General features: G+C 41.8%; 1 protein-coding gene across 11 annotated transcripts in view; it reads left to right on the top strand.

The window, feature by feature from the left end:
- The window catches only part of DOCK4 (dedicator of cytokinesis 4), a 472,223-nt gene extending 447,491 nt beyond the window's left edge, over positions 1–24,732 (top strand). For 5 of the 11 annotated variants that reach the window (XM_519315.8, XM_009453992.5, XM_063815007.1 and 2 more), the window contains 11 exons: positions 3,406–3,582; positions 4,430–4,513; positions 8,720–8,839; positions 9,191–9,312; positions 9,638–9,758; positions 11,357–11,438; positions 11,591–11,700; positions 13,853–13,925; positions 15,680–15,793; positions 18,561–18,622; positions 22,114–24,732. In XM_519315.8, the coding sequence (XP_519315.6) occupies positions 3,406–3,582; positions 4,430–4,513; positions 8,720–8,839; positions 9,191–9,312; positions 9,638–9,758; positions 11,357–11,438; positions 11,591–11,700; positions 13,853–13,925; positions 15,680–15,793; positions 18,561–18,622; positions 22,114–22,566 (1,518 nt within the window). In that variant the 3' untranslated portion in view covers positions 22,567–24,732. Of the gene's footprint in view, positions 1–3,405; positions 3,583–4,429; positions 4,514–8,719; positions 8,840–9,190; positions 9,313–9,637; positions 9,759–11,356; positions 11,439–11,590; positions 11,701–13,852; positions 13,926–15,679; positions 15,794–18,560; positions 18,623–22,113 lie in introns of those variants that run through there. The other 6 variants (XM_054656239.2, XM_054656240.2, XM_054656241.2 and 3 more) reach the window with 5 other exon arrangements.
- The last annotated feature ends 1,077 nt before the right edge of the window (positions 24,733–25,809 follow it).

Here is a 25,809-nt window from a genome sequence, read left to right as displayed (position 1 = left end):
TTAAAAATGTTCCATCTTTGCCTGTTGGGAGCATCTTCAAAATGGCTCCTGAGTCTCTTTTCACGGTATCCAAGTAGTGTTTGTTACTGAGCTAACACACAGGGTCTGATTGTCAAATTTGATGCAGGACTCAGTGACCCCTCCCAGCATCAAGCTTTACTAGTAATTTCAAGGCAGGCAGGATGCTCAGATAAAGCAGCGAGATTTCTGAGACATTACACATCGTCTGCTAGGTCCTTCTTCCCCACATCAGTAATAATTCAGAATTATAGGTGGAGTCCCTGAGGTTCACAGGGTTCCTCATTCAGAAGCACGTTTAAATTATGAAGTGTCGATTATGAAACATTCCATTTTCTACTCCAGAGAGTTAGTTGTAAAGCTTCTCAGGGACATTCTGTAATCATGCCTCATGGATTCTGGTTTATTTATTTACTTAAAGAAATCCTTTGACTGGGGACTTTAGTGCATTCTGTAGATAACATCTCTTCCTCCCAGCAATTACTTTTAGTCTGTTTACTTGAAGGTTCAATTGACAAAGAGATAAGACATAGTCACCTGTCTTTTCTGTCCCTTAAGGACATTCCCCAGTAAAGAAAATGAATGGATCACAGGCCAGATACTTTCATGTTTTCCTCCCATCCTTACCTTTACCATCCTTCCTGGTAAGACGAGGTGGTCTAGGATCACTTGAACATCTCCTGCCCCAGACCTGAAAGCAGCTATTTCTCCAATGACTCCTTATTCATTTTAGTGGTGAACAGTATTTAGAGATTGTAATCTGAAGGATAGAGGAAAGTAATTCTTGGTGAACACTCTATCACATATCTTTGCACACTTCTTTGACCGTCCCCTTATATTTCCCTAGAAGTGAATTAATCAAAAGTATCCCCACTGTAACCACTGATTCATGGCTCAGCAATGGGATATATCGTTTACACCCTGTCTAGAGGGGATAACTAGTCTTAGGAATACTTATTTCCCCAGCATCTTCTCCAACACTAAGTGTTGTATATTTTAATCTTTCCAAATAATAAACCAAAATTATACTGGGGTTGGATGTTTTGTTTCAGCATTTTTTGAATGCTAAGTGAAGATATGTTTTCATATATTGATGAACTCTATACCAATCATATCCTTTGTCCCTTTTCTTCAGTATTTGGCAAATATTAACATTTTATCTATCCTTCATGTTGGAAATATTTTCCAAGTCGTTTGTATTTTGCCTGTGTTTATTATGTCTTGTTTTATTTACTTTTAGAAAATTTGATTTTTAATAGCATTTGAATTTATAAAGATGAAGATTGCTTTTTTCTTATAGCCAAAAGCACATAAAACCTACTATTGTAACCATTTTTATGTGTGCAGTATGGTAGTGTTAACTATATATACATTGTTGTGCAACAGATGTCTAGAAGTTTTTCATCTTGGAAAACTCAAACTCGATATTCACTGAACAGAAGTTCTCCTCTCCCCTTTCCCCTAGACCCTGGGAACCACCATTCTATGTTCTAAGATGTTTTGCTTACTTTTTAACTTTCAGTTACTCAGAGCTCTCAGACTTTTCCTTTATGGTTTAGGTTTTGTGTACATAAAACAAAGGTTTAGTGTTACAAATAATCTGAAAGTAAATACCCGTTTTCCACCATTCAGGTAAAGAAACAGAACATTGCCAGCAGTATCCTGCAGGCCTCCTGTGCACCTCTTCTCAATTATAGCTCCATCTTCACCATAAAAGTAGTCACTATCCTGACTTCTATGGTATCCATTCCCTTGCTTAGTGTATCACCTATTTGCCTCTCTAAACAAGTCGATTTGGTTTTACCTGGTTTTGAACTTTATATAACATACTACTTGTATTCTATTGAGACATATTTGACTCAGTGTTGTTTGTAATATTTTTCCATGTTATTGCATGTGATTGAAGTTTGTTTCATTGCTGTATACTATTCCATTCCATGAACATATCACAATATGTTTATTCTCTTGTCAATGGACATACGGATTTTGGAGATTATGAACATTTTTGTACATGTTTCCTGGTACACATGTGCACAAACCTCCTACACCACTTTTCCTTATATGCCTAGAATTTCTGAATCGATACACACACACACACACACACACACACACACACACACACACATACATATATCTTCAACTGTTTTTCCAAAGTGAATGAACCAACTTGAACTTCCGGTAGCAGTAATTGAGAGTCCGTTGCTCACAGTCTCACTCTCATCTGCTGTTGTCATTTTTACCATTTCAGTGGGTGTTTAGTCGTATGTTATTGTAGTAGTATTTTTCACATCTTTGATCACAAATGAGGCCCAACACCTTTTCATTATTTGTTTACTGGCCATTTGAATGTATTCCTTTGTAACTGGTTGTTTAATTCATTTGCTCATTTTTTATTGGGTCATTTGCCTTTTTCTTACTGGTTTTTAAGAATCCTTATATACCCTGAACATGTGCTTTTTGATGGTTACACATGTTACAAAATCTTCTATGTTCTTGCTTATCTTCCCTTCTCTTTGTCTTTGATGAATGTTCAGTCTTCATATTCTAGGATTTTTCAGTGTTGGTTTAAGATGATCCAAGTGACCTTTAAAAACTCTACTTTGTTTCCTTGCCTGAATGAACCAATATTTAAATATGCTAATTGTAGTCCTGAATTACTTGATTGCTGAGAGCTTGGCAGACCTTCCCTTCAAGGCAATAGCAGTCCCAATGACATACATTTGAAGAGCACTTTTATCATTTTCACAATTAGGTCCTCCATACAGCCTGGAATTTTTAAGTCATTATGATTCTATTTGGCTCTCCAACAAATAGATCCTGCAGTATATATTATCTTGTTTTCTATCATTCCCAACTGTGTGCCATCCTGTGCCACCTTATGGTGCTGTTATATATACATATGAGGTTCATGTGGCATATGTCCCATCTTCCCAACTGGGCTGAAAGCTCCTTGACATCAGAGGATCCATAAATGCATCTTTATATCTCCCATGGTGCTTTGTATCAAATAAGCATGAGAAAGGGGATAATATTCAGGGTCTCTGAATATTTAACCCTTCAAAAGAAAAAAAAACTAGTTTTAAAAGACATGAGATGCTTGGATATTATTTTAAGGATTAAATTGGTTGTTGCAGTGCTAATATAGAATTGATGATTATCCAAACCACATTTCAATGAATAAGTATAATTACCTGCCCTTTCCAAACCTTGCTAATGAACATCCCACTTGACTTCCACATCCTTGTCTATTCTACGGAATGGCCCCTGGTAGAGATATTGATGGAAGCCAAGGGGGAGCACAGATAATTCAGAACATGGATAAACTACTTTGTCTTTCTTCTTGAATGTCACAAATTCAATATATATTTATGTTCATTTGCTTCTCAGGTAGAAATGAGTCCTCTGGAAAATGCAATTGAAGTGCTAGAAAATAAGAATCAGCAGCTGAAGACTCTGATTAGTCAGTGTCAGACAAGACAGATGCAGAATATTAATCCCCTGACTATGTGCCTGAATGGAGTTATAGATGCTGCAGTTAATGGTGGCGTTTCCAGGTATCAAGAGGTAAGGATTAGGTATTGTTGTTTCAGAGAAAGTTTTCAATTGTGACTTCTTAGGGTTTCATGAATCTTTTTTCAGACTATGTACCCATATCAGCACGCAAACATAGGGCTGCGATTGACACAGAGTCCTTTGTTAAATAGAGCAAACATACAGTCATTTGTAATTGCCCAGTAACTCCATTTTCCCAACATGTTATATTTGGATAATAAAAATGTGTGTGTGTGTGTGTGTGTTCATTCTTGCATGAATAAAAGTAGAAAGGACATTAGGACTGTTTAATAAATATCCGTCTAAAATAATTTCTCTAAGCAAAGAAGTTCATGGGCATAGAAGAGTCTGATCTGGGCTGGGCTCAGTGGCTCACACCTGTAATCCCAGCACTTTGGTTTGAGACCAGCTTGAGCAACACAGGAAGATCCTATCTCTTATTTAAAAAAAAAAAAAAAAAAGATAAGACCGATCTTGCTTAGATGATACTTTAAGTGGACCTTTCATCTGCTCTCTTAAACAGAAAGATATAATACCCTGGAAGGTAAGGCCACCATCTAGGTCACACTGAATCTTAAGGCAGTTTGTTTTAGGATACAAGCCATATAGCTTACTGATTTGGGCTTGTTCTTTATTTTAGCAAGGGTACTTATTGTACAATCACTGATCTTCCTTTAACAATGCTTTCCTTATGTTCCCATTCTGACCAACCACCTACACTAGTAATCAGCCCATCTGTCCCAAAATGTGGTTTGTAATGGTGTCATTTCCATAAAGATGCCAGGTCTTTAAAAACAACTTGTCTTTGACTTGCCTTGTAACTCCACTAAAGTAGACTGATTCTCCTTTCCCTTACTAGGCATTCTTTGTCAAAGAATATATCTTAAGTCACCCTGAAGATGGGGAGAAAATTGCACGATTAAGAGAGCTGATGCTTGAGCAGGTAAGGGAAGCAGAAGCCAACCCCCTTCTATTTTGCCTGGATATGTGCTTGCTTACCTAGAGCCCCCTCTGCATGGTTTCCTGCATCAGTGGTCTAACAGAAGCTGGCAAGCAAGGGTGACAGATTCCTGTAATATATCCCAGCTTGCTAATTTCTACTTCTTCTTCCCACTCGGATGCAAAAATTAATTTAACAATGAGTAGACTATGGCAGCCAGTTACAGGTTGAGTATCCTTTATCCAAAATACTTGGGACCATAAGTGTTTCAGATTTTGAAATATTTGCATATACATAAGAGATATCTTGGGGGAGGGACCCAAGTCAAATAACAAAATTTATTATTTCATATATATCTTATACACATAGCCTGAAGGTCATTTTATATAATATTTTAATAATTTTGTGCATGAAGTTTCGACTGCAACCCATCACGTGAGGTTGGGTGTGGAATTTTCCACTTGTGGGATGTTGGCATTCAAAAGGCTTCAAATTTTGGAGGATTTCTGATTTTCAGTTTTTGTATTAGGGATGTTCAACCTGTGAAACAAACAACTTCATGTGGTCTCTTAAAACATTCTTTGAATGTTCTCTTCCTAGAGACTTGCTGTAGGCTTGATGCCAACTTTTTTTTTTTTTTTTTTTTTTTTTAAGACGGAGTCTCCCTCTGTCACCCAGGCTGGAGTGCAGTGGCATGATCTCTGCTCACTGCAAGCTCCGCCTCCTGGGTTCACGCCATTCTCCTGCCTCAGCCTCCCAAGTAGCTGGGACCACAAGTGCCCGCCACCACACCTGGCTAATTTTTTTGCATTTTTAGTAGAGACGGGGTTTCACTCTGTTAGCCAGGATGGTCTCGATCTCCTGACCTCGTGATCCACCCGCCTCAGCCTCCCAAAGTGCTGGGATTACAGGCGTGAGCCACGGCGCCTGGCCGATGCCAACTTTTCACTCAAAATTCTCTGCTCAGAAAAGTTCAGGCCAACTCCAAATATGAGTGCATGAATGAAATTTTTACTTAAGCATTGTAATAAGGAAGTGGGCAATCAGTAGATCTTGCTTTAAAGCAGTGTCATATTTTGCAAAGTAAACCTATAGGTTACATGATATGGACAAAACTACATACAACTCATCATTTTCTACCCCCAGAGAAGCGTGGTTTATTTTATTTATTTGGAACCATCAAGTACAAAGAACTGGAATGAGTAATCTGTTGCCTACTGTGTCCCTATTGATAGCCTGAAATGGTTTGAAAACCTCTGAGGTAGGAGACATGGTTGGAAGCCTGTGTTAAACAGGAAATAAAGACATATGATTCCTGTGAAAAGTGGAATATGTGTGATGAAACATGACAAAGGCATTTCTTTCTACCCGATAATGCCAAATTAATAAGTAAAGCATGCTCTTTGGATTAGAAAATGAGGTCGTGTCTGGTTTTCATCCATCTTTTATGCTCTGTAGGCTTAGTCCACAAAACCTAATACTACAGGGAGAGAGGTGGCCACAGAAGAGAGAGAAGAATTACTTGAAGCTGATCTGTAAGGAAATAAAGAATAAGTCAAGTTCTCAATGTGACTCTGGGTGTTTGTAGATACTAGAAGTGAGCAGTTGAGGTCATCCATTACTTAGGATTATGCAATGACTTTAACCTTCGTTGATTTTTAAAGATCTGTGTTTTACCTCTTATGAATGGTTCACTTCACCCCAGGACTGTATCTGCTGGATTCAGCCTGACTGAATTATTTCCCCAGAATTAAATGGTAGCTCAGGGTCAAGAAGACTGCCAAGAAAAATAAAACCAGGGAACCTTTATTTCTTCTATGTCCTGCTTATGTTCCTGAAACCTTGTGGAAAGAGCCATGGCCTAGAAAATGTGAGATCTCTGTTATAAGACAAGCAGTGCACGTGACTGTCAATGTGCCTTTGGCCAAGTCTCATCATCTCTGTGGGGAGGTGGACTGGAGAGGGCACCATCCTTCTCTGGACCTCTGCAAAGTAGTTCAGATAAACTCTCTAGAGGACAGAGACATGCACCACCCCAGTGCTCCTTGCAGGACAGACTTACTCTGCCTCAGCTGCAGGAAATGTGGCTCTCAACAGACATCTCCAGCTGTCAGGCCCTTCAGGGATTGCCTCCACTGCAGAGAGCCACTTGGCCCAAGGTTGCTACCTTCTCAGTGGTGCACATCCCATACTGAGGAAGCAATAGAAAGCCTGGCCATTTGGGACCAACACAGGACAACTCTGACAGACCATTAAAGGTCCAGAGGTTGAGGTAGGAGGATCATCTGACACCAGGAGTTCAAGACTAGCCTGGGCAACATAGCAAGACCCCATCTCTACAAAAACCTAAAAACTAGCTGGGTGTGGTGGTGCATGCCTGTAGGCCCAGCTACTTGGGAGGCTGAGGTGGGAGGATCACCTTAGCCCAGGAGTTCGAGGTTGCAGTGAGCTATGATCACACCACTGCATTCCTTCCTGGGCAGCAGAGTGAGACTCTGTCTCTAAAAAGATTAAAATACAGATAAATTTTTAAGAACATTCCAGAGGTCCCTTGGGTTTGGCAGTAGCTGACAGGACTGCTGTGCAGCTCAACTTCTTTTCTTGTCAAGTCCGGCTTCTGTCCCTCCCTCTGACAGGCATCAATCCCAAGGTACACCCTGATAAACATTATGAAATCCATGCTGGAGTCTACTTCCCAGATAACCCAACTTGCAACATTCTGTGAACAAAAGGGAAGTCACCCAACGCTAGTGTTTAAAATGGAGAAGACTGGGGGCCTCTGCGTTTAGATCCACTTCCTACATCCCTTCCATGTCCTCATCACAGATGTAGCCTCTCCCTTTATGCCTCATACACACTGCACTCCAAGTGTGCCTTTCAAAGGCATCCTTGATATTTGTTATGCAAATATGCTGGCAGTGGGCAGCATCCAGAGCCCCGTCCCTTAGGGAAGGTGCTGGATGCCCCAACCCGCCAGGGTCAGTCCTGTTTGACCTGAGCTTTCAACCTAAAATCTTCACGAGCTGCAAAGATTAAAAACAGCAACAATAACAACAAAACCTTGTGGTGATATAGGATTCGTTTTCCTCCCAGTCTATGGAATTTGTCCTTTTGACCATGTTAGCATGGGGGGCATTTTTAAAATACAAAAGACAGCTGCTGCTCGAATCAAAGGAATCACACACTGTTGATGGTTGAACAAAGGAAGGTTGAATGTTTACCTTCATCTCTTCGGATCCTCACTGCAGGAAAGTTTTTTAAGTAGGACCTGCTTTCTTGTTGAATTATAAGTGAATATGAATAATGTTTTTGGGGGTTTTTTCTTTTTTCTTTTTTTTTTTTTTTTGGAGACAGAGTCTAGCTCTGTCACCTAGGCTGGAATGCAGTGGCGTGATCTTGGCTCACTACAACCTCCACCTCCCGGATTCAAGCAATCCTCCTGCCTCAGCCACTCGAGTAGTTGGAACTACAGGCACATGCCACCACACCTGGCTAATTTTTGTATTTTTAGTAGAGACAGCGTTTCACTGTGTTGTCCAGGCTGGTCTTGAACTCCTGACCTTGTGATCAACCCACCTTGGCCTCCCAAAGTGCTGGGATTACAGGCGTGAGCCACCGCGCCTGGCCAGGAATAATCTTTTTAAACAAAAACAAGAAGCATGGAAACTGTCATAGAATTCCTTTTTGTTTTGTTTTTTCCATCCTCCCTGGCAGATTCTGAAAGTCTGTGGGAGGGATGGATGAGCACAGAGGAACCTAGTGGGAGAGAGAGGGAAATGTAGGGGAGAGGGTGCCATGCAAAGAAGAGATCTTTAAGGGAGAATTGCCGGCCCTCTTAACAGTGAGCAGCACATGCCCCTATTCCTTCTCCACCCTGGGGAGAGAAGGAAGGGGCCAAAGGGACACATAACTGTTACGAGGCATTATAATTATAGATCTAAAATACATGGGAAAGAAGCCTGGGGGAGTAGGAAAATTAAGTCTGAAATCAGAACCAAGTTCTAATCCCCATTTGTCTTTTATCCATGCCGGATTTTTCAGATCCTCAGTTTTTCTTCACCTGTAAAGTGACAACTGTTCCTACCTTGTCAGAGGCAGAGGATTAGCAATAATGCAAGCGAAATGCGTAGTAAAGTGCTCGGCCCATAGCAGGCACTTAGTGAGAGGTAGTCATTGATGTGAGGTTTTTTCCTTATGTTGTGAATTAAGGCACAGATTCTGGAATTTGGTTTGGCCGTGCATGAGAAGTTTGTACCTCAAGATATGAGACCCCTTCACAAAAAGCTGGTTGACCAATTCTTTGTGATGAAGTCGAGCTTAGGGATACAGGTATGTATACTTAGGTGTCCATGGCGGGGCAGCCTGATCACTGCCGTTTGCTTGTTAAAGGGATGATGATGTATCCAATAGTGACATCTTGTGGTTTTTCTACCAAACTGCACTGTTTTACCAGGGAGCCCTCAAATACAATTGCCTTGTCTGCTATTTGCGAGGCTTTCCTTTTGGGAAAACACAAATGTAAGTGAGGGAAAGCCAAATAATACTGGAACTTGCTTTAATAGCTCCCTATGTGAAGACTTGATGGCAATTAGGATGTGTGCCTAGTATGCTAACCTGTCTCTTAAGTTATTTTGCCCAAATCATTACTGTAATGAGATATTTCCTTTACTACATCTTTAGGAGTTCTCTGCTTGTATGCAAGCCAGTCCTGTCCATTTTCCTAACGGAAGCCCTCGTGTGTGTAGAAACTCAGCACCTGCTTCTGTGAGCCCAGATGGTACCAGGGTAATTCCTAGACGCAGGTAAGTCATATTCCAAATTATCTTACAATTTGGCCTCACCCGCAAGATGATCTGGAATGGTTCTCTCATTCTTTATGGCACAATTTGTCAAATACGCTATTTCTTAATGAAATAACTAACCCGCAAGGCAGCTGCAGACCTCTGCCACCAGTAAAACAGCAACAGCATGAGAAATAAATAAACTCAAACATTTGATTATATTGAGGCAAACAGGAGAAAACAAAATGGAATGTATTTTCCCCACTTTGGTTTCATAGCATTCTAGCACATGATAAAGTACAGTTTGGAGACTGAGTTAATGACCTTTTTTTTCCCCCTGAAACAGCCCGTTAAGTTACCCAGCTGTCAACCGATATTCTTCCTCCTCACTGTCCTCACAAGCTTCTGCTGAAGTAAGCAATATTACAGGGCAATCAGAAAGCTCTGATGAAGTCTTTAACATGCAGGTACTTAATTAGCTTTTTGTCTGGTTGTGTTTATTCCTTTTCTGTCTCAATCATGAGTGTTTCTGTTCATTCTGCTGTGCTGATGAACAGACCAACAAGCAAGAACTTGGCTTAAGGACAAACCTTTAAACACTCTTCTTGCTTTATGGGTCTCTAGAGTCTACAAAGACGTTTCTCTTAAAACTGCCCCATCGCTTTAAGACAACATCAGCAAGCGATGGAAAAGCCTAGGCACGCTGCACAAGGTTCAGCTCTGAGACCTGCCCCAAGTTCCTTCTGCAGTCCAGGACTCTCAGAGTGTGTTGCCACTCACTAGCTGCCTCTTAGCTTGCTTTTTTTTTTTTTTAACGAGTCTCACTCTGTCTCCCAGTCTGGAGTGCAGTGGTGCGATCTTGGCTCACTGCAACCTCCGCCTCCTGGGCTCAGACAGTTTTCGTGCCTCAGCCTCGTGAGTAGCTGGGATTACAGGCATGTACCACCACGCCCGACTAATTTTTGTATTTTTAGTAGAGACGGGGTTTCACTATGTTGGCCAGGTTGGTCTCGAACTCCTGACCTCAAGTGATCTGCCCAACTTGGCCTCCCAAAGTGCTGGGATTACAGGCATGAGCTACTGCGCCCGGCCCCTCTTAGCATTCCAAAATGGCTTTTTTTTTCTTTAAGAAGACATGATTTGGCTAGGTGCAGTGGCTCATGCCTGTAATCCCAACACTTTGGGAGGCCGAGGTGAGCGAATCACCTTGAGATCTGGAGTTCGAGACCATCCTGACCAACATGGTGAAACCCCGTCTCTACCAAAAATACAAAAGTTAGCGGGGCATGATGGCGCATGCCTGTAATCCCAGCTACTCGGGAGGCGGAGGCAGGAGAATCGCTTGAACCTGGGAGGAGGAGGTTGCAGTGAGCCGAGAGCATGTCACTGCACTCCAGCCTGGGCAACAAAGCGAGACTGTGTCTCAAAGAAAAAAGAAAAAAAGACATGATTTGAGGGTCTGTTTTAAAATTCTCTTTACTTATGTACATATCAGAAAGTTTCCAAAGGTATTTTTTTTATACAAGAAAAATGTAGTTTTTAGGGATTTTAGAGCCAGTATAACTCCTGCAAGCAAACATTTTATTTAAACACTACTAATATGGCATTTATGATAGTTCAGTAAGACTAAGCTGAAATTTTCCTCACCACTATCTTTGGAAAGGAGACATAACACTTATTTCCAAATTCATGCTTTGAACATACTTGTACAGATAACAAGACGACATATTTTATGCCTTTTAGATGCACTCACCTATTTTTGGGCCCTAGGCTGGAAGTCATTCTACTTATACCTCAATGAAGGAATGCACTGCTAACTGGTACGAAGTCACAGTGTATAGCTGAATCTAACACGAAGGCATTCCTTTGGCAGGAGTCAAAATCTCAGACTTTTTATTAATTCATGCAGACTTCTTTGTCAATCTAAGTTATTAAGATTTTCTATATTGTTAAATGGACTTTTTTTTGCTAATTTGAAAAAAAGTTGATGATTTTGTTTCAAATACGTCAGTGTCGTGGGAAACCTTTAATCAGGGTGTGATAATAGCTCCCTGTGTGTTTCCAGCCAAGTCCATCTACCTCAAGCTTGAGTTCTACTCACTCGGCTTCACCTAATGTGACAAGTTCTGCTCCATCGAGTGCCAGAGGTCAGTGCCAGAGTGTGGGGAAGACTGAGGGTGCCCAGAGAACCTTCTAGTCCTGGGAACTGTGGCCAGCTGCCACACGTTCAGGCTCTCACCTCCAAACAGGTGCAGCACCACTACCATGCTGATGATCCTCTCTCTCCTTCTCTTCCCAGCTTCTCCTTTGTTGTCTGACAAACACAAACATTCCCGAGAAAACTCTTGCCTGTCCCCAAGAGAGAGACCATGCAGTGCCATCTATCCAACACCTGTGGAGCCTTCGCAGGTACTCCTTGTAGGGTAGAGAAACTAGAAAACAAGGACGATTCTGGAATTGCTTACCTATCTCTGCAGAAACACATGGTAGCTGCCAAAAGCAAGCAGCTGGGCAGTGTCAGACCAGTCCAGCTGGTGAAGATTGCACCTCTGTTTTCTGCCCATGGTTAGAAATTTCTGCCTGAGCCATCTTTTTTTTTTTTTTTTTTGAGACAGGATCTCGCTGTCACCCAGGCTAGAGTGCAGTGGCACAATCCTGGCTCACTGCAACCTCCACCTCCTGGGTTCAAGCAATTCTCCTGTCTCAGCCTCCCGAGTAGTTGGGATTATAGGTGCCCACCACCACACATGGCTAATTTTTGTATTTATAATAGAAATGGGGTTTTGCCATGTTGGCCAGGTTGGTCTCGAACTCCTGACCTCAGGTGATCCACCTGCCTTGGCCTCCCAAAGTGCTGGGATTACAGGCATAAGCCACCACTCCCGGCCCTGAGCCATATTTCTGATAGGGACACATGGTAGTTGCTTGGCAGTGATGCTAAAAGGGAAATGGGAAATTTACCCTCCTTGATCTATTTCATTGCTGCTTCTTAAACATTATGCAAAGTAGTTGGGTGAATAAAGTACCTGTGTTTGCATGCCCTGTGTATGTAACAGAAGTCTGGGGGAACCTCTTAAACTAGGCAAATACCCTTGAAGAGAAGCATTCTCCTGCCCAGCAGTCTTTGCCTTTGCCTAGACCTATTTAAAAGAGCTGCAATCGATTCCTATCTGGGTACCCATGAGTATAGGAGCAATTTGTTTGCCTTTGCCATTCTTGAATGCATGAGAAAAGAGCGGTTCAGTCCTCAGCCTTTCCCTGTCAACTGCTCATGCAAGTAAGGGAGCTTGGCCCTCACCCCCTGCCTGAACTTGGTTTTGAAGTGATCCCTGTTTTTCTGAGAGCAGAGGCTTGGGCTCAGCCCTTGGGCACTTCAAGAGCCTTGAAGGGAAGGGTGGTTTCAAAGTTGAAGATTCATGGGTAGCCCTGAGTTTTAAAGATTTGGGAATAGTTTAGGAGCAGAGAAAAATAGTTATTTCTACTCCAGCTAATTTCTGTTTTTCTACACCATCCTGGCAGAAGTCTGTAGCCACATCCGGAAGTGGATGAGAGAGAGTGGGATTTGGCTTCATTGGTTTGTCTTTGCTGATTGATTGTGTGATCCTCCTGAAAGTCCCAGGGTACCGCCTCTGCACAACGCTGATGTCTTGTAGAAATTATATCTGAGTGCATTTGGCTGGACTAGCTATTTCCCTTTGTCACTTGATGAAGCTGCAAGGGAATTTCTCAGTTTGTTCTGCTCCAGGAGAACTTGTTGTCAGCATGGGCAACTCTGAAAGCCTTCTCTGATTAGCCTCCCAGGTTTTCTGGTTTTAGTAAAATTGGAAGCAGTATATATGTTGCCAAAATTTCAATAGTGTGCATTGCTGTAGTACATCTACTTATAAGGACTTGGTACTTTCTATTTAATATATTAGGTAAAACCATGTAAAACTGGCATTTTTATAAGTTAAAAATTGTAGACTATCAATTATTTCATATATTTTTTACCTAATAAATGATTTTTAACATGCAGGGGTTAAATTTCATTCACTAGTGATTTTTTGAACTAATATTTCTCCTTTAATTCTTATTTCTGTTTTATATCACCACTGTAGCATTTGTATTTACAAAGAACTCCACACAGGCCAGGTGTGGTGGCTCATGCCTGTAATCCCAGCACTTTGGGAGGCCAAGGTTGGAAGGACTGCTTGAGCCCAGGCATTCAAGACCAGCCTGGGCAATATAGTGAGATTCCATCTCTAAAAAGAAAAGAAAAAAAAGAACTTCATAGCACAACTGCTATTTACTATTTATTTTATTTTTTACATTTTATTATGAACATTTACCATTTATATTTAAAATGTAATACAAACTTTTCAAACACTCTTTCTCAAAACCTAAGGCTCTTCCCACCCCTTTACTTAAATATAATTAAATTATTTGTTCCTAGGCTCATCATATCACATAAAAATTATTTTGAACAAAAAGTTTTACTGAGGAGATATAATCATCTCATTTTCTGAAAGGTTTCACATGCCCGTATATCACATCATAAAAATCAACCCTTGTAACTTTGCAGAGGATGCTGTTTAATCATATTGGAGATGGGGCCTTGCCACGCAGTGACCCAAATCTCTCTGCACCTGAAAAAGGTAAGGCCAGCCCCATGGTCAGTCCTGGAATGTGTAAGGGCTTGTTTTATCCTCATGTTCTCCAGTCTTCTGTGTGTCTGTGTGGAAAGCAGTGCTCTAGCTCTTTAATGATCAGGACTAGTATGCTCTTTAGGGGATTAATGAAAGACAGTTATTCATGATAATTCTTCAAAAGCTGTTTTCCTACTATAAGATTTTAACAGCAGAATCTGAGCAAGATAGGAACGCCTATGTTTAATGGCTTTTTGTTATCATCCAGTGAGTCACCCAGGCAATGCCTCCTCTTCCTGAAACAAAGTTGCCAATTAGGCTCCTTGTTCAGCACAATGAAAATAGCTTCACCCAGATCGATTCGGTGGTCCCATCCTTCATCTCCCTTACAAAGCTCATTCAGCCAACTCATGTGTTGTTTGTTGTGACTCAGATACGGCTCTTGTACAATTAAATACCATTTAAGAATTGCAATCCAGTGCATAATGGAGTGTGCCCTGCCTCAAGGTCACACAAAATGAGAACCAAACACATGGATAGCAGTAAATAGCCAATTAGGATCAGTCTGCAACACAGCAGAAGATGAAGAGCAGATTAAACACAATTTCCTCAGCTATGGGGTCGGGGCTTGCAGCAAGTCACCCATTCACCTCTCTCAGGGTCAAGCCTCAAAAATAAGAGCAGTTCCCCAGGCCGATGAATCGAGTCGTTAATGAAATAGTCTGGGAAAGTGCCGTTGAATTGCCCTCATTAAGAAGTAAACTATTGTCATTTGGGTACACTGCTACATTAGAACTTTCCTTGGGAGATGGAAATTAGTGAAGTCTTAGGCAAAATTATTTTAAAACACAAATTTAGCTTTAATGTTACAAGTCACATGTTCATCTTTGTCAGTAGAACTAAGGAATGTGGTATTTTTCTCACCCCTTCTACTAAAGAAAACCACAATGCAAATTTAAAAGAATAGAGAAAAAGAATTTTAAGAGTGATAACTCCATCCCATTAAATGAAAATGGTCGAGTGGTAAAATGTTGAAATTCTCAACATGCCCACCAGATGGCAGTGTCTATACAGGGAGTGAGTCACTGGAACTCAGATTTGCTGTTGTAAACCTCATTGCATAGTGGCTATTTACAGCCAGCGTGTCCTGCCCTTATTCCTGCCAGGATTGCCCCATATTCCTGCATCTTATCGAAGCACAGAGCAGACAAATTACAAAATAAGAATGACACTGTCCATATTCCAAATCATTTTTTAAGGACATATTTCAGTGTAATTCATTGATTTCAGAAAGAGTTATCAATGAGATAATATGGCATGGCTGTTCTTTCCCAAGAATTCTGCCAAATAGTTAAAATATTAGTATGTCATTGCCTTCTCCATTTTTAGGTGTCACTTGTCCAGAAATGTCTACTAAAAACCAAGTTTTAAAATAGTCCAGTGACTACATCTTCCATCTGTTATCCAGCATCTAAACACATTTGTAATTCTCAGCAAGTTTTACACCCCAGTGTAAAGATTTGTAGTTCCCTTTGACAGCATTAAGGGAAATAAAGAAAGAGACTTGTTAGCGCCCGGTTAAATGGTAACTATAACTGTTAGGCAGCCAATTAAATAAAGGTTTAGTATTCAAGAAGTTTCCTGTTTTGTTTTTCATCCAGTTAGTTTTTTCATTCTGGATAATTCTGACTTTCTTCTAAGATCTCAAGCATTGGCAGGGCAAAGCTGGGCCGTGTGTTTTTAGCTGTGTTATTCCCTTCCAGCTGTGAACCCCACCCCTAGCAGCTGGAGCCTGGACAGTGGGAAGGAAGCCAAGAACATGTCGGATAGTGGGAAACTTATCTCTCCCCCTGTCCCTCCAAGACCCACACAGACTGGTGGGTATTTGAAGCATTTGAATGATCACTTTTATAAAATAACTTGTATTGACTACTCCAGCTTGTCCTGAATTCCTGAGAGAAAGGTAGGCATTTGATTTCTGGGATAAAAACCTTAGTAGCTGCATAATTCCTTGACAATTGTCTCCCTCTTTCCTGAACTTCTATTACACGGGGTCAAACAGTGGTCTGTTCCAAGTAAGCCTCTCGGACAGATTTTATAGAGTGCTCTTTACCAAGCCACCATTCTCAAATTCGGGGAGGCACCCTAACCTTGGTAGGCCACTAGCATCTTCTCTAACCTTCACTTTGAACCACTTCATTCTTATCAACCTCCGCTAACTCAGCTACTCTCTTCAGTCTTATTCAGGACTGATGCCAAAGTTTCCAGTTGCCTCTAAATAGCCATTGACTAACAGTTACGCTCCATAAGCTTATCAGAGTCATTAACTTTGCATCCATAGTTATCTGTTGCTTTGAGAGGTCTTTATGCAAGGACTATATTTCGCAAAGGGTTGATTCAGGGTACCACATCCCCTCAGGTGGTCGTTTAAGCAGCAAAATCTTGGCCAGGTGTTTTGGCTTATGCCTGTAATCCCAGCATTTTGGGAGACCAAGGTGAGTGGATCACTTGAACTCACAAGTTTGGGACCAGCCTGGGCAGCATGACGAAACCCCGTCTCTACAAAAAATATAAAAATTAGCCAGGTGTGGTGGTACACGCCTGTAGTCCCAGCTACTTGGGAGGATGGCTTGAGCCCAGAAGACGGAGGTTGCAGTGAACCAAGATGGCACCACTGCACTTCAGCCTGGGCCAAATAAGGTAGTTCACACCTGTAATCCCAGCACTTTGGGAGGCCAAGTCAGGCAGATCACTTGAGCCCAGGAGTTTTGAGAGAAGCCTGTACAACATGGCAAAACCCCATCTCTACAAAAAAAAAATGCAAAAATTAGCCAGGCATGGTGGCACACACCTCTAGTCCTAGCTACTTGGGAGGCTTAGGTGGGAGAACTGCTTGAGCCCAGGAAGCAGAGGTTGCAGTGAGCCAAGATTGAGCCACTGCACTCTAGCCTGGGCAACAAAGTGAGACCTTGCCACAAAACACCATAAACTATGTGCCACCTAGTTTACTCTATACTTGTCAAAGCCAAAAGTCAAGTCACCAATAATTTTTGAGAGACATATGAGGTCTTCAAAGAAAACAAGAAATAACTTTAAGCTTATTGATCACCTGCATTAGTATATCAGTATGTGTACAGAGGCCTAAAACTTATCGGCCAAACTATTTGTATCTCATTCACAATGTACATATATTCAGGTAGTCTCCATTTTAAACCTGGTTGTGTCCCTAAAGTTGAGAACCTGAAAAGCATTTTTTAGGGAATAATATTGATGCAAATATGCTGTGGTTGCAGGGGCCACCATGGTGGTGTCAGCAACTGCCTGAGTCAAGAGGAAGAGGGTCCGAGGGAACAATCAACTTTCTGCCACCGTTAAGGCAGGAACATAGTTCTCCGTCAGGATGAGCTTCTCCATACAGATGTGATTTTCTTCCATAATCAGCACCCACAATCAACAGGATAGGAGAACTAAGGCTGGTATTAGAATGTGACACGTGCTGACAGCATGCCCCAGCATTCAAGAGTGCAAGAGAGAGGCTGCACACTACCAGTGTGATCATGGAGCACTCTCCCTGACCCCTTAGGACCCAGAGCACACAGATGACCTTACCCCTCCCAAGTTAACTGGCAGGGCTGCCATCCCTTCTGCACTGATTGCTCTCATGGTCTGTTCTTATGTCATCATCTGTGGTCATGTTGTGGGGCTCTGTAACTGTCTTTCTTCCTTACAGCCTTTCAGTAGTTGTGAGTTACAAACCTCACTGTGACAGCTGGGAGAGTGGCAGCTAATCACAGAGCAACATACCCAGAGTTCACCGAAACGTCTCTGTGGAATTGAGAAATGTGGCTGACTCTCACCCTGTTGACTGTGTCACGGCCAGCCTTTACCATACAGGGCTATGCTTTAGAGAGCTGGATTTGCTATACAAGCATGCACACAGGAACAGTGCTATCACACATGCTGTGTCCCAGGTGTAGGACTTGAAAATCTAGTGAGAAAAAGCAAACAGTTCACTCTTCTTGGCCACGATGATGAAATCCATAGAGACCCACCACCAGGGGATAATGGGAAGACCTGAGTACAAGCATTAGGGGAAGAAATGGAAAACCATGCACCTGTTGTATGGCCATGGCCAAGGGTTTTCTACCTATTTGGGGGGTACTGGGGTTGTTTGGGGGGAGCTGATTAAATATATTCCCGTAGACCTGTTCCAGGCTGCTGGGGTGGCCATGGTGTTCCCATTGGTGCTCACGCCAAAGTCAACAGCTGTTCCCCAAGAACTGCTCCCTAGCATCTCACACCTAAAGGCACCTTATGAGACAGATCAAGCAGTGCAGAAGCACCTGGACTTTGGGGACACGGAAAGGACATTGGATCAGTTTGGGAACCTGTCAATAGTCAAAGCATCATATATGCCATGGTAACTTTTCACTGATGCTCCCATATCTTGGCAGTGCCACCCTTTGTGAGAACCCATTCTAAACAGGCATCATTTAGCTTCTCCCCCATCCTCACCACCCCCTTTGCTTAGAAGGTCCTTATGCACTGGATCTTCTGTTTGGGTTTGTAACACAGAGGGCATGTGCAGATAGTCAATCGTCTGGTTTTTCTTAATTGAAATGTTATCTCTCTCCCCATTGACAGCTTCACCAGCAAGACACACGACATCAGTATCCCCCTCGCCTGCCGGGCGATCTCCATTGAAGGTAAAGGCCCTTCTTTCGACTGAGGCTAGAGACTGGCCCAGGTTTCTTTTTCTCTAAGACTCATCCCAGATATATCAAAAGGTGCTTTAATTTGCAGGGGCAAGGCAAAGAACTTATCAATCAGGGATAGGGGAAGCTGGTTGAGAAAAACAACACTGGACTTTCCCTTCTGGGTACCTCCTGCACGAACGCAGCCATTTGTTTTTCGATTATTAGCCTCATTCTCCAAATGGTAGCAGTGAGAACTTGCAGACTGAAGTCAGTGCATATACTGAATTAGGAAAGGAATGTGGTCCTAATGTACCTCCTAGGAAACTTTCAGCCTGGCCTTTTAGTTTAAGGTACATCACACACACACACACACACTTAGATTGAGAAACATCAGTATCAAGATCTACTAAATATTCTGTGTCTTTTTGCCTTTATCGTCAGCCAAACCCATTTTGTCAAAGCCAAACCTAACTTCTCTGTTAATATTTTATACCAAGTTTCTAATTTACATTAGAAATACATACTTGATCATGAAAAACAAGGCAGTAATATGGATTTAAAAGATTTCTAGGGAACAAACTGGAAAGCTGTAAAGGTCAGACATTCGAATTGGTTTGTAGACATGGGCTATTTAACATCTTTAAACATAAAAAATCCCTCATGAAGATAAAGAATAATATTTAGTCTCTATCCAAATTGAATCAGACCGGCTTCAAGGATTGTCAATACGTGAGAGATTGGTGTTCAGAACTGCTGCACCAGAGGCAAATATGAAGTGTGTCGAAAGAATGATTTTGTACCTGAGTGACTTAGGATTTACACACTCCATGTCCTTTGTGTTGATGAGCTAGTTCTAGCTAATGTGCAAAAGACAAATTAGCCTCTACAAACACATAGGGGCAGGTTGCGATCCAGTGCATCTGTGGTGCTAACGATAGTTGCTGATAGAAATTGAGAAACGGGAGAACAACCCGCCTCCCCCCGCAAAATGGAGAAAATTGAAAGAAGTGTGATTCCCTTGCATTGCCAGAATTTCTGACGTAGAAATTCGCGGGTAAGTGCAAGTGATTTGCTCGTTTTGTTCTCATTCTGTAATGCAGCTGTTATTATGAAGTACCTGTGACAGCATTCACTCTGGAAGTCATAGCCTGTCACCTTGATGTGATAGAAAGGAAAGCAACATGGCTTTTCCGCACTTTTACATTTGCCCTTACTCACACAGAGCTCCCACACGTTGCTATGGAATTATCATCTGTATTTTTCAACTTAAATTTTGTTGGGTAGTAAGAAAATAAGTCTTAAGAGATTAATTCTTAAACATTAAAAAGAACCCAAGAGCTAAAAATGTTTGAATAGCTATAAAATAGTCTTAGCAAGCTGGTATATACTGTCTCTCAGCAGACCTGTGTACATTTTTACTGGCCATATGCAGTTCGAAGCCATGTCTTTATATGTAGGGTTTGAAGGAAGAGAACATAGATCGAACATTTGTGTTATACCTCCTGGGTTACATTAGGGGGCACACTGCTACCATGTTACTAGCCTTGCAGTGTGCTGCCTTAACTGATAGAGTTCAGTGGGGTTTTGGGTTTTTTTTTTTTACCCCAGCCAGCCATCAAACTATGGGTCTAACCCTACAGCGAAGACTGAGCTGACCTGCCATATTTTGAATTTCAGGTCTAACTTTTGACAGAGGTAGCAGTGAATTGGGAACTCTTAATTGGCTTTAATGATAGGCTCCTACTAAATGACAGGATGTGTATCTACCAGCGTTATTTTGTTTACAAAGAGAAACCACAGTCAAGTTAGCTTAAGATAGCATTTCTCAAAGTGTATACCATAGAACACTAGTTTTCCAGGACATTATGTAATAAGCGGGGGAGAAAAGGTCTATAGTCAAGTAAGTTTGGAAAACACTGGACTGAACAAAATTATTTGTATTCCTTTATTCTAAGCCTTGAAAATGCGAATATGTTTTGAATATACACAAGGAGTATACAGTGTGCAGCATTTCCCAGCGGAACCCTCTTTTCACAGAGCATCTATCTTAGGACTCGTTTTCCTTGGGATACTAGTTGGGAAAGTAACAAACTCAGATGCCAAATGTGGCCAGACAGCTGACACAAATGAAGGAGGCCGGGTGTAGTCCCCACGTGGCATAGTGGGGACTGGCAAAGTGAAAAGGGACAGCCCTTCTCAGCTTTTAAAGATTATCTCTATTAAGAGAATGTGTGCCATTGTGGCCAGAACTTCTAGTTCTTTATGAACTGCCAGAATTCTGGAGTTTCATGTGAAATTTGAAATGTTAAAAATTAACTAAATTAGGTTTTTAAAAAAATGCTGAGGAAACAGCTCACATCACAGGCTACAACCCCGAGGGCTGCCAGTTCGCCAGTTCAGCTCAGGAGTCTGGAGTCTGGAGTGATGGCTGGAGAAATCAGGTGCAGAACCTCGGGTGCCTCTGCTCCTCCTCCTGAGCTCTCTGGGTCCTCTGAGCTGAGTGTGCTCAGCGGCCCTGGCTCCTGGCCTGCAGCATGCCCTGCTGAGCTGGGAAAGTGAATAGCGCCCCCAAAGGTTTTATGGCGTTTTTTGGTTTTTGGGATTTTTGGCCAGTTCCCTCTCTTCCAAACTATAGGACTAATGTGTGCCTCCAGATTATCTTGGTGGATACCTTTATTTATTTTTTGAGACAGGGTCTCATTGTGTTGCCCAGGCTGGAGTGCACTGGTGGCTCCCGGCTCACTGCAGTCTCAACCTCCCAAGGTTCAGGTGATCCTCCCAGAGGAACTGGGATTACAGGCATGAGCCACCACGCCCAGCTAACCCTTTGGATTTTTAGTAGAAATGGGGTTTTGCCATGTTGCCCAGGCTGGTCTCAAGCTCCTGGCCTCAAGTGATCCCTGCTTCGGCCTTCTAAAGTATTGGGATTACAGGCGTGAGCCACCATGCCCAGCTCCTTTCTCCTCTATCTGAAAATGATAAGGAGTAAACTGGGCGGTGAACTGAACTCGAGGACTGGTGGCCCTCGCAGATAAACGTCTGGTGTGCATTTTCATTGCTACAAAGGACAACACTCAAATTTGAGTGTGAGTGTATTCGTCTGCTCGGGCTTCCCTCACAAAATACCACAAACTGGGTGACTTAGACACTGGGAATGTATTTTCTCAATTCTGGCAGGTAGAAGTCCAGGATCAATGCGTGGCAGCCTTGGTTTCCCCGAGGCCTCCCTCCTGGGCTTGCAGACCGCCCTTCCTGCAAGGTCTGTGTGTGTCGCATTCCTGACGTCTCCCTGTGTGTCCAAATGTCTCTTATAAGGACACAGTCAGCTTGGATTAGGATCCAACCATAATGGCCTTTTACCTTAATCACCTCCTTAAAGGCTGCAGCCGGCTTTGGGGGTGCTGGAGGCCGGGGCCTCCGCGTGGGGGCGTACATTTCAGCTCATCTGCGTTCACGACTCAATGCTGTGTCTCCCTCTCGTTTCCTTCTCCCCGGAGCAGGGCTCTGTGCAGTCTTTCACCCCCTCTCCAGTGGAGTACCACTCGCCAGGACTCATCTCCAACTCCCCTGTCTTGTCGGGCAGCTACAGCAGTGGGATTTCTTCTCTCAGCCGGTGCAGCACGTCGGAAACCTCAGGCTTTGAAAATCAGGTGAATGAACAGTCGGCCCCCCTGCCGGTGCCCGTGCCGGTGCCGGTGCCCGTGCCGAGCTACGGCGGGGAGGAGCCAGTGCGCAAGGAGAGCAAGACTCCGCCCCCGTACAGCGTCTACGAGCGGACTCTGCGGCGCCCCGTCCCGCTACCTCACAGCCTCTCCATCCCCGTCACGTCGGAGCCGCCCGCGCTGCCCCCCAAACCTCTGGCAGCGCGATCCAGCCACCTGGAGAATGGGGCCCGGAGGACTGACCCCGGCCCGCGGCCCAGGCCCCTGCCCCGCAAGGTCTCTCAGTTATAAGTCACTTTTCTATGTACCTGCGATGCATTCTTTGCCCGTTTACAAAATAAGACGTATGATGAGAAGACATTTAGTGTAGGCACTTTAATAACTTACTCAGCTCCTTCGATGAATGGAATTAAAACTTGCTTATTAAATATCATGTTGCACAATATTAAAAGTTGCTGATCTAAAACGCCAGATGTTAAATGAAGTATGGCTGAATTTCATTAAAACGTTTCTCATTTGAAAGTGGTAAATAGTGATAAAGACTCCTTTTGTACCTTTTTATGTTCACTTTTTTTTATATAGTTTAATCTTAAAACCAATACGATATTGTCAAACAATACAATGTGTGACAATGTTGTATCGTTTTTACTGAATACTTGATACTTGGAGAAAGCTTATTAAGTCAGTGCACATCCTAACACAGTGGTCCTTATTTTAGAAGACTTCTGTAAATAAGGCAAGGTTTATCAGTGCAGATCATCAGAATTAAAGTTCAAGCAGGCGAGCAAGACAGTATACTTAAGGGGTTGCAAAGCTTGGGACTGGAAATTGTTTTGTTCTTGAAACAAAATACTTCTTTAAGGTTGCTTTTGCTGTTTGACTGCTGTCTACATTCGTAAAATTCTATTTTGTGAATTGGTTGCTAAATCCCTTACTACCCTGACACCATGGTATCTACTGTATTTCTTTTCAAGGTGCAATTTGCTTCAGAGTTCCAATCAGCTAGATTAAGCAAGAGGCTCCAGAAGAAATGTTTACTTGAATTTTGCGCTTCCTTTCTTGATAGTTTCCTATATAAAATTTGTCATTGAACAAGAGCAAATGCTGAAGTATTAATGAGGCACAAATGACTGTGCCCCATTAGCAAGAATTCAGGAATCAATACAGACAGTATTAAATTAATAGCTTAAGTGAAGAAAAAAAAAAACTTAGTGAAAATGTATTAGCACGATTAAATGGCAAAAGGACTTATAAAAGGCAAGGGCATTAACTTTCAGTCCTGCACAAAATAAAAAATTCCTCACGACTCTCCACTTTTACCAGTGGAGTTTGTCTTAGCTGACCTGTCGTCTTTCTCTTGAAGGAGGATTGCTGTAGACTTCTCTAGCTTGAATATTGCAACATAGCATCTTAGGTCTAGATAGGGATGCTAATGCCAGTTGTAGAAGTGTGAAAAAAGCACCTTGTATGTAGTAATGTATTTTATATCTTTGTTTTTTCTTTTACTGACTGTTTATAACACTCAATTGACAATAGATATGAACTGTATTTTAAATCATACTGTTAAATATTTTCCCTCTTTTGTTGGGAAGCTCATTTTAGTTTAACCATGTTTGTTTTGTTGGTAGCTTACCTGGAAGGCAGTGACCACTTTTTTATATTCTCTTAATGAAACCATTCAGCAGGTATATGCTGTTGAGGCTGGTTATAGAGGTTTTCTATAATAAATGTTCAAGTATTTTTGTATATAACTGGTTAATTTTAATAAGAGATACCATTATGTGTAAAAAAAAAAAGTAAAAATAAACGCAAACAGTTGTTGATGCAGTATGATTGTTATAATTATGCCAAATACTTTATGTATGGAAAAAGAATATTTGTACATATGTGCTTTTAACAATTCTGCCATATTGACTTTACAATTTTGAATGTCGGAAAAATTAATATATGTTAAATATTTATGTTTAGTGAAAGTGTTCATAATTGAGAAAAGGAACATATGCATTTTAGCTTTGTATCTTGCAAGTTTTGCAGTCAGAAATTTTTTGAACTAGCTTTTGCTTTTGATAACACTTTGTGTTTGTAACCACATTCATATATATACATATATATGTGAAGCTCCATATTTCTGTTGCTTTAAAGAAGTAAAACCTTCCATTTAAATAAGATGACATGCATAAGATAACAAAGCTTCCTTGATTTCCTTTTCCTGTGTAATTTAATAGATTTGTTGACTAGTGCTTGGGCACATTATAAATCAGTGTTATTTGCTCTTGGAGCCATTTTTTAAAAAAAATTTTGGCAGTGAGCAGTTGAATTTATCTTGAATTTATCATGTGTGTGTATTTCTGAAGCAGCTACATAGCAGAACATTTTAAGAGATTCTGTTAGCCCACATGTTCATGTTGGTTGCTGCTGAATGGTAAATATTAAATAAAATTACCAGATTAATCTTAATATTTCTGTCTTTACTCCTATCATCAGCATGTCTTTACTTGTAATAGAAGCGGCTCTTGATCTTATTATAGTGAGATTTCCAGACTTCTTTTTAGATAGATCCTGTTTGTGTTGTCCTGCCACGTAGATGCATTTCACACTCACTACGGCTCACTTATGCCAGAGGGAACAATCACCAGAAAGGTAACAAACAGTATGGGTTAATATCCCATAGAAAGGGTAACATTTACCTGGTTGGCTGACCATTCATTGGCCTAACCAGAGCCAACTTAACAAGTCAAACCATCAAAATGTGTTTGCATCAGAAAACTTGACATAAAACAGATAACTTCCAAGCATATAAGGGCATGGTTAAATGCTGCTTTTGACAGCTGTGGTAAAAATCTATCTGCATGCCAACTCTTCTCCCTGGTTTTCATAAAATGATAGAAAATATACATGTGACATACACTGAAAAACCCACTGACTACAAGATTTCTATTAATAAAGCCTGGCTTTTAACTTGGTGAAATGTGTCAATATTGTATAAGGTTGAAGACATTTATGTAACTCAGTACCAAGAAAACCATTGTCTACAGCTTCAGCCTCGTAGAATACAAAAATCCATTTAAAGGCCATTGTCAGCTGGGCGCAGTGGCTCATGCCTGTAATCCCAGCACTTTGGGAGGCCGAGGCTGGTGGATCACCTTAAGTCAGGAGTTCAAGACCAGCCTGACCAACATGGTGAAACCCCATCTCTACTAAAAATAGAAAGATTAGCTGGGTGTGGTGGCGGGTGCCTGTAATCCCAGCTACTCGGGAGGCTGAGGCAGGAGAATCGCTTGAACCCAGGAGGCGGAGGTTGCAGTGAACTGAGATCATGCCACTGCACTCCAGCCTGGGTAACAGAGCAAGACTCTTGTCTCAAAAAAATTTTTTTTAAAAGGCCATTGTCAGTGTCCTCCTGATTGTTTCTCAACATTAACTAAGTGACTTCAGAATATTTTTGGGTTATTTATATTACAACTGAACCCATCAGTATTTGGATTCTACAAGCACAATTACAATAAGAAGAGCTCAGTTTCCTACATAAGTAGG

This window comes from Pan troglodytes, chromosome 6 (assembly GCF_028858775.2).
Source record: "Pan troglodytes isolate AG18354 chromosome 6, NHGRI_mPanTro3-v2.0_pri, whole genome shotgun sequence".
Classification (NCBI taxonomy): domain Eukaryota; kingdom Metazoa; phylum Chordata; class Mammalia; order Primates; family Hominidae; genus Pan; species Pan troglodytes.
This window is presented reverse-complemented; position numbering and strand designations above follow the sequence as displayed.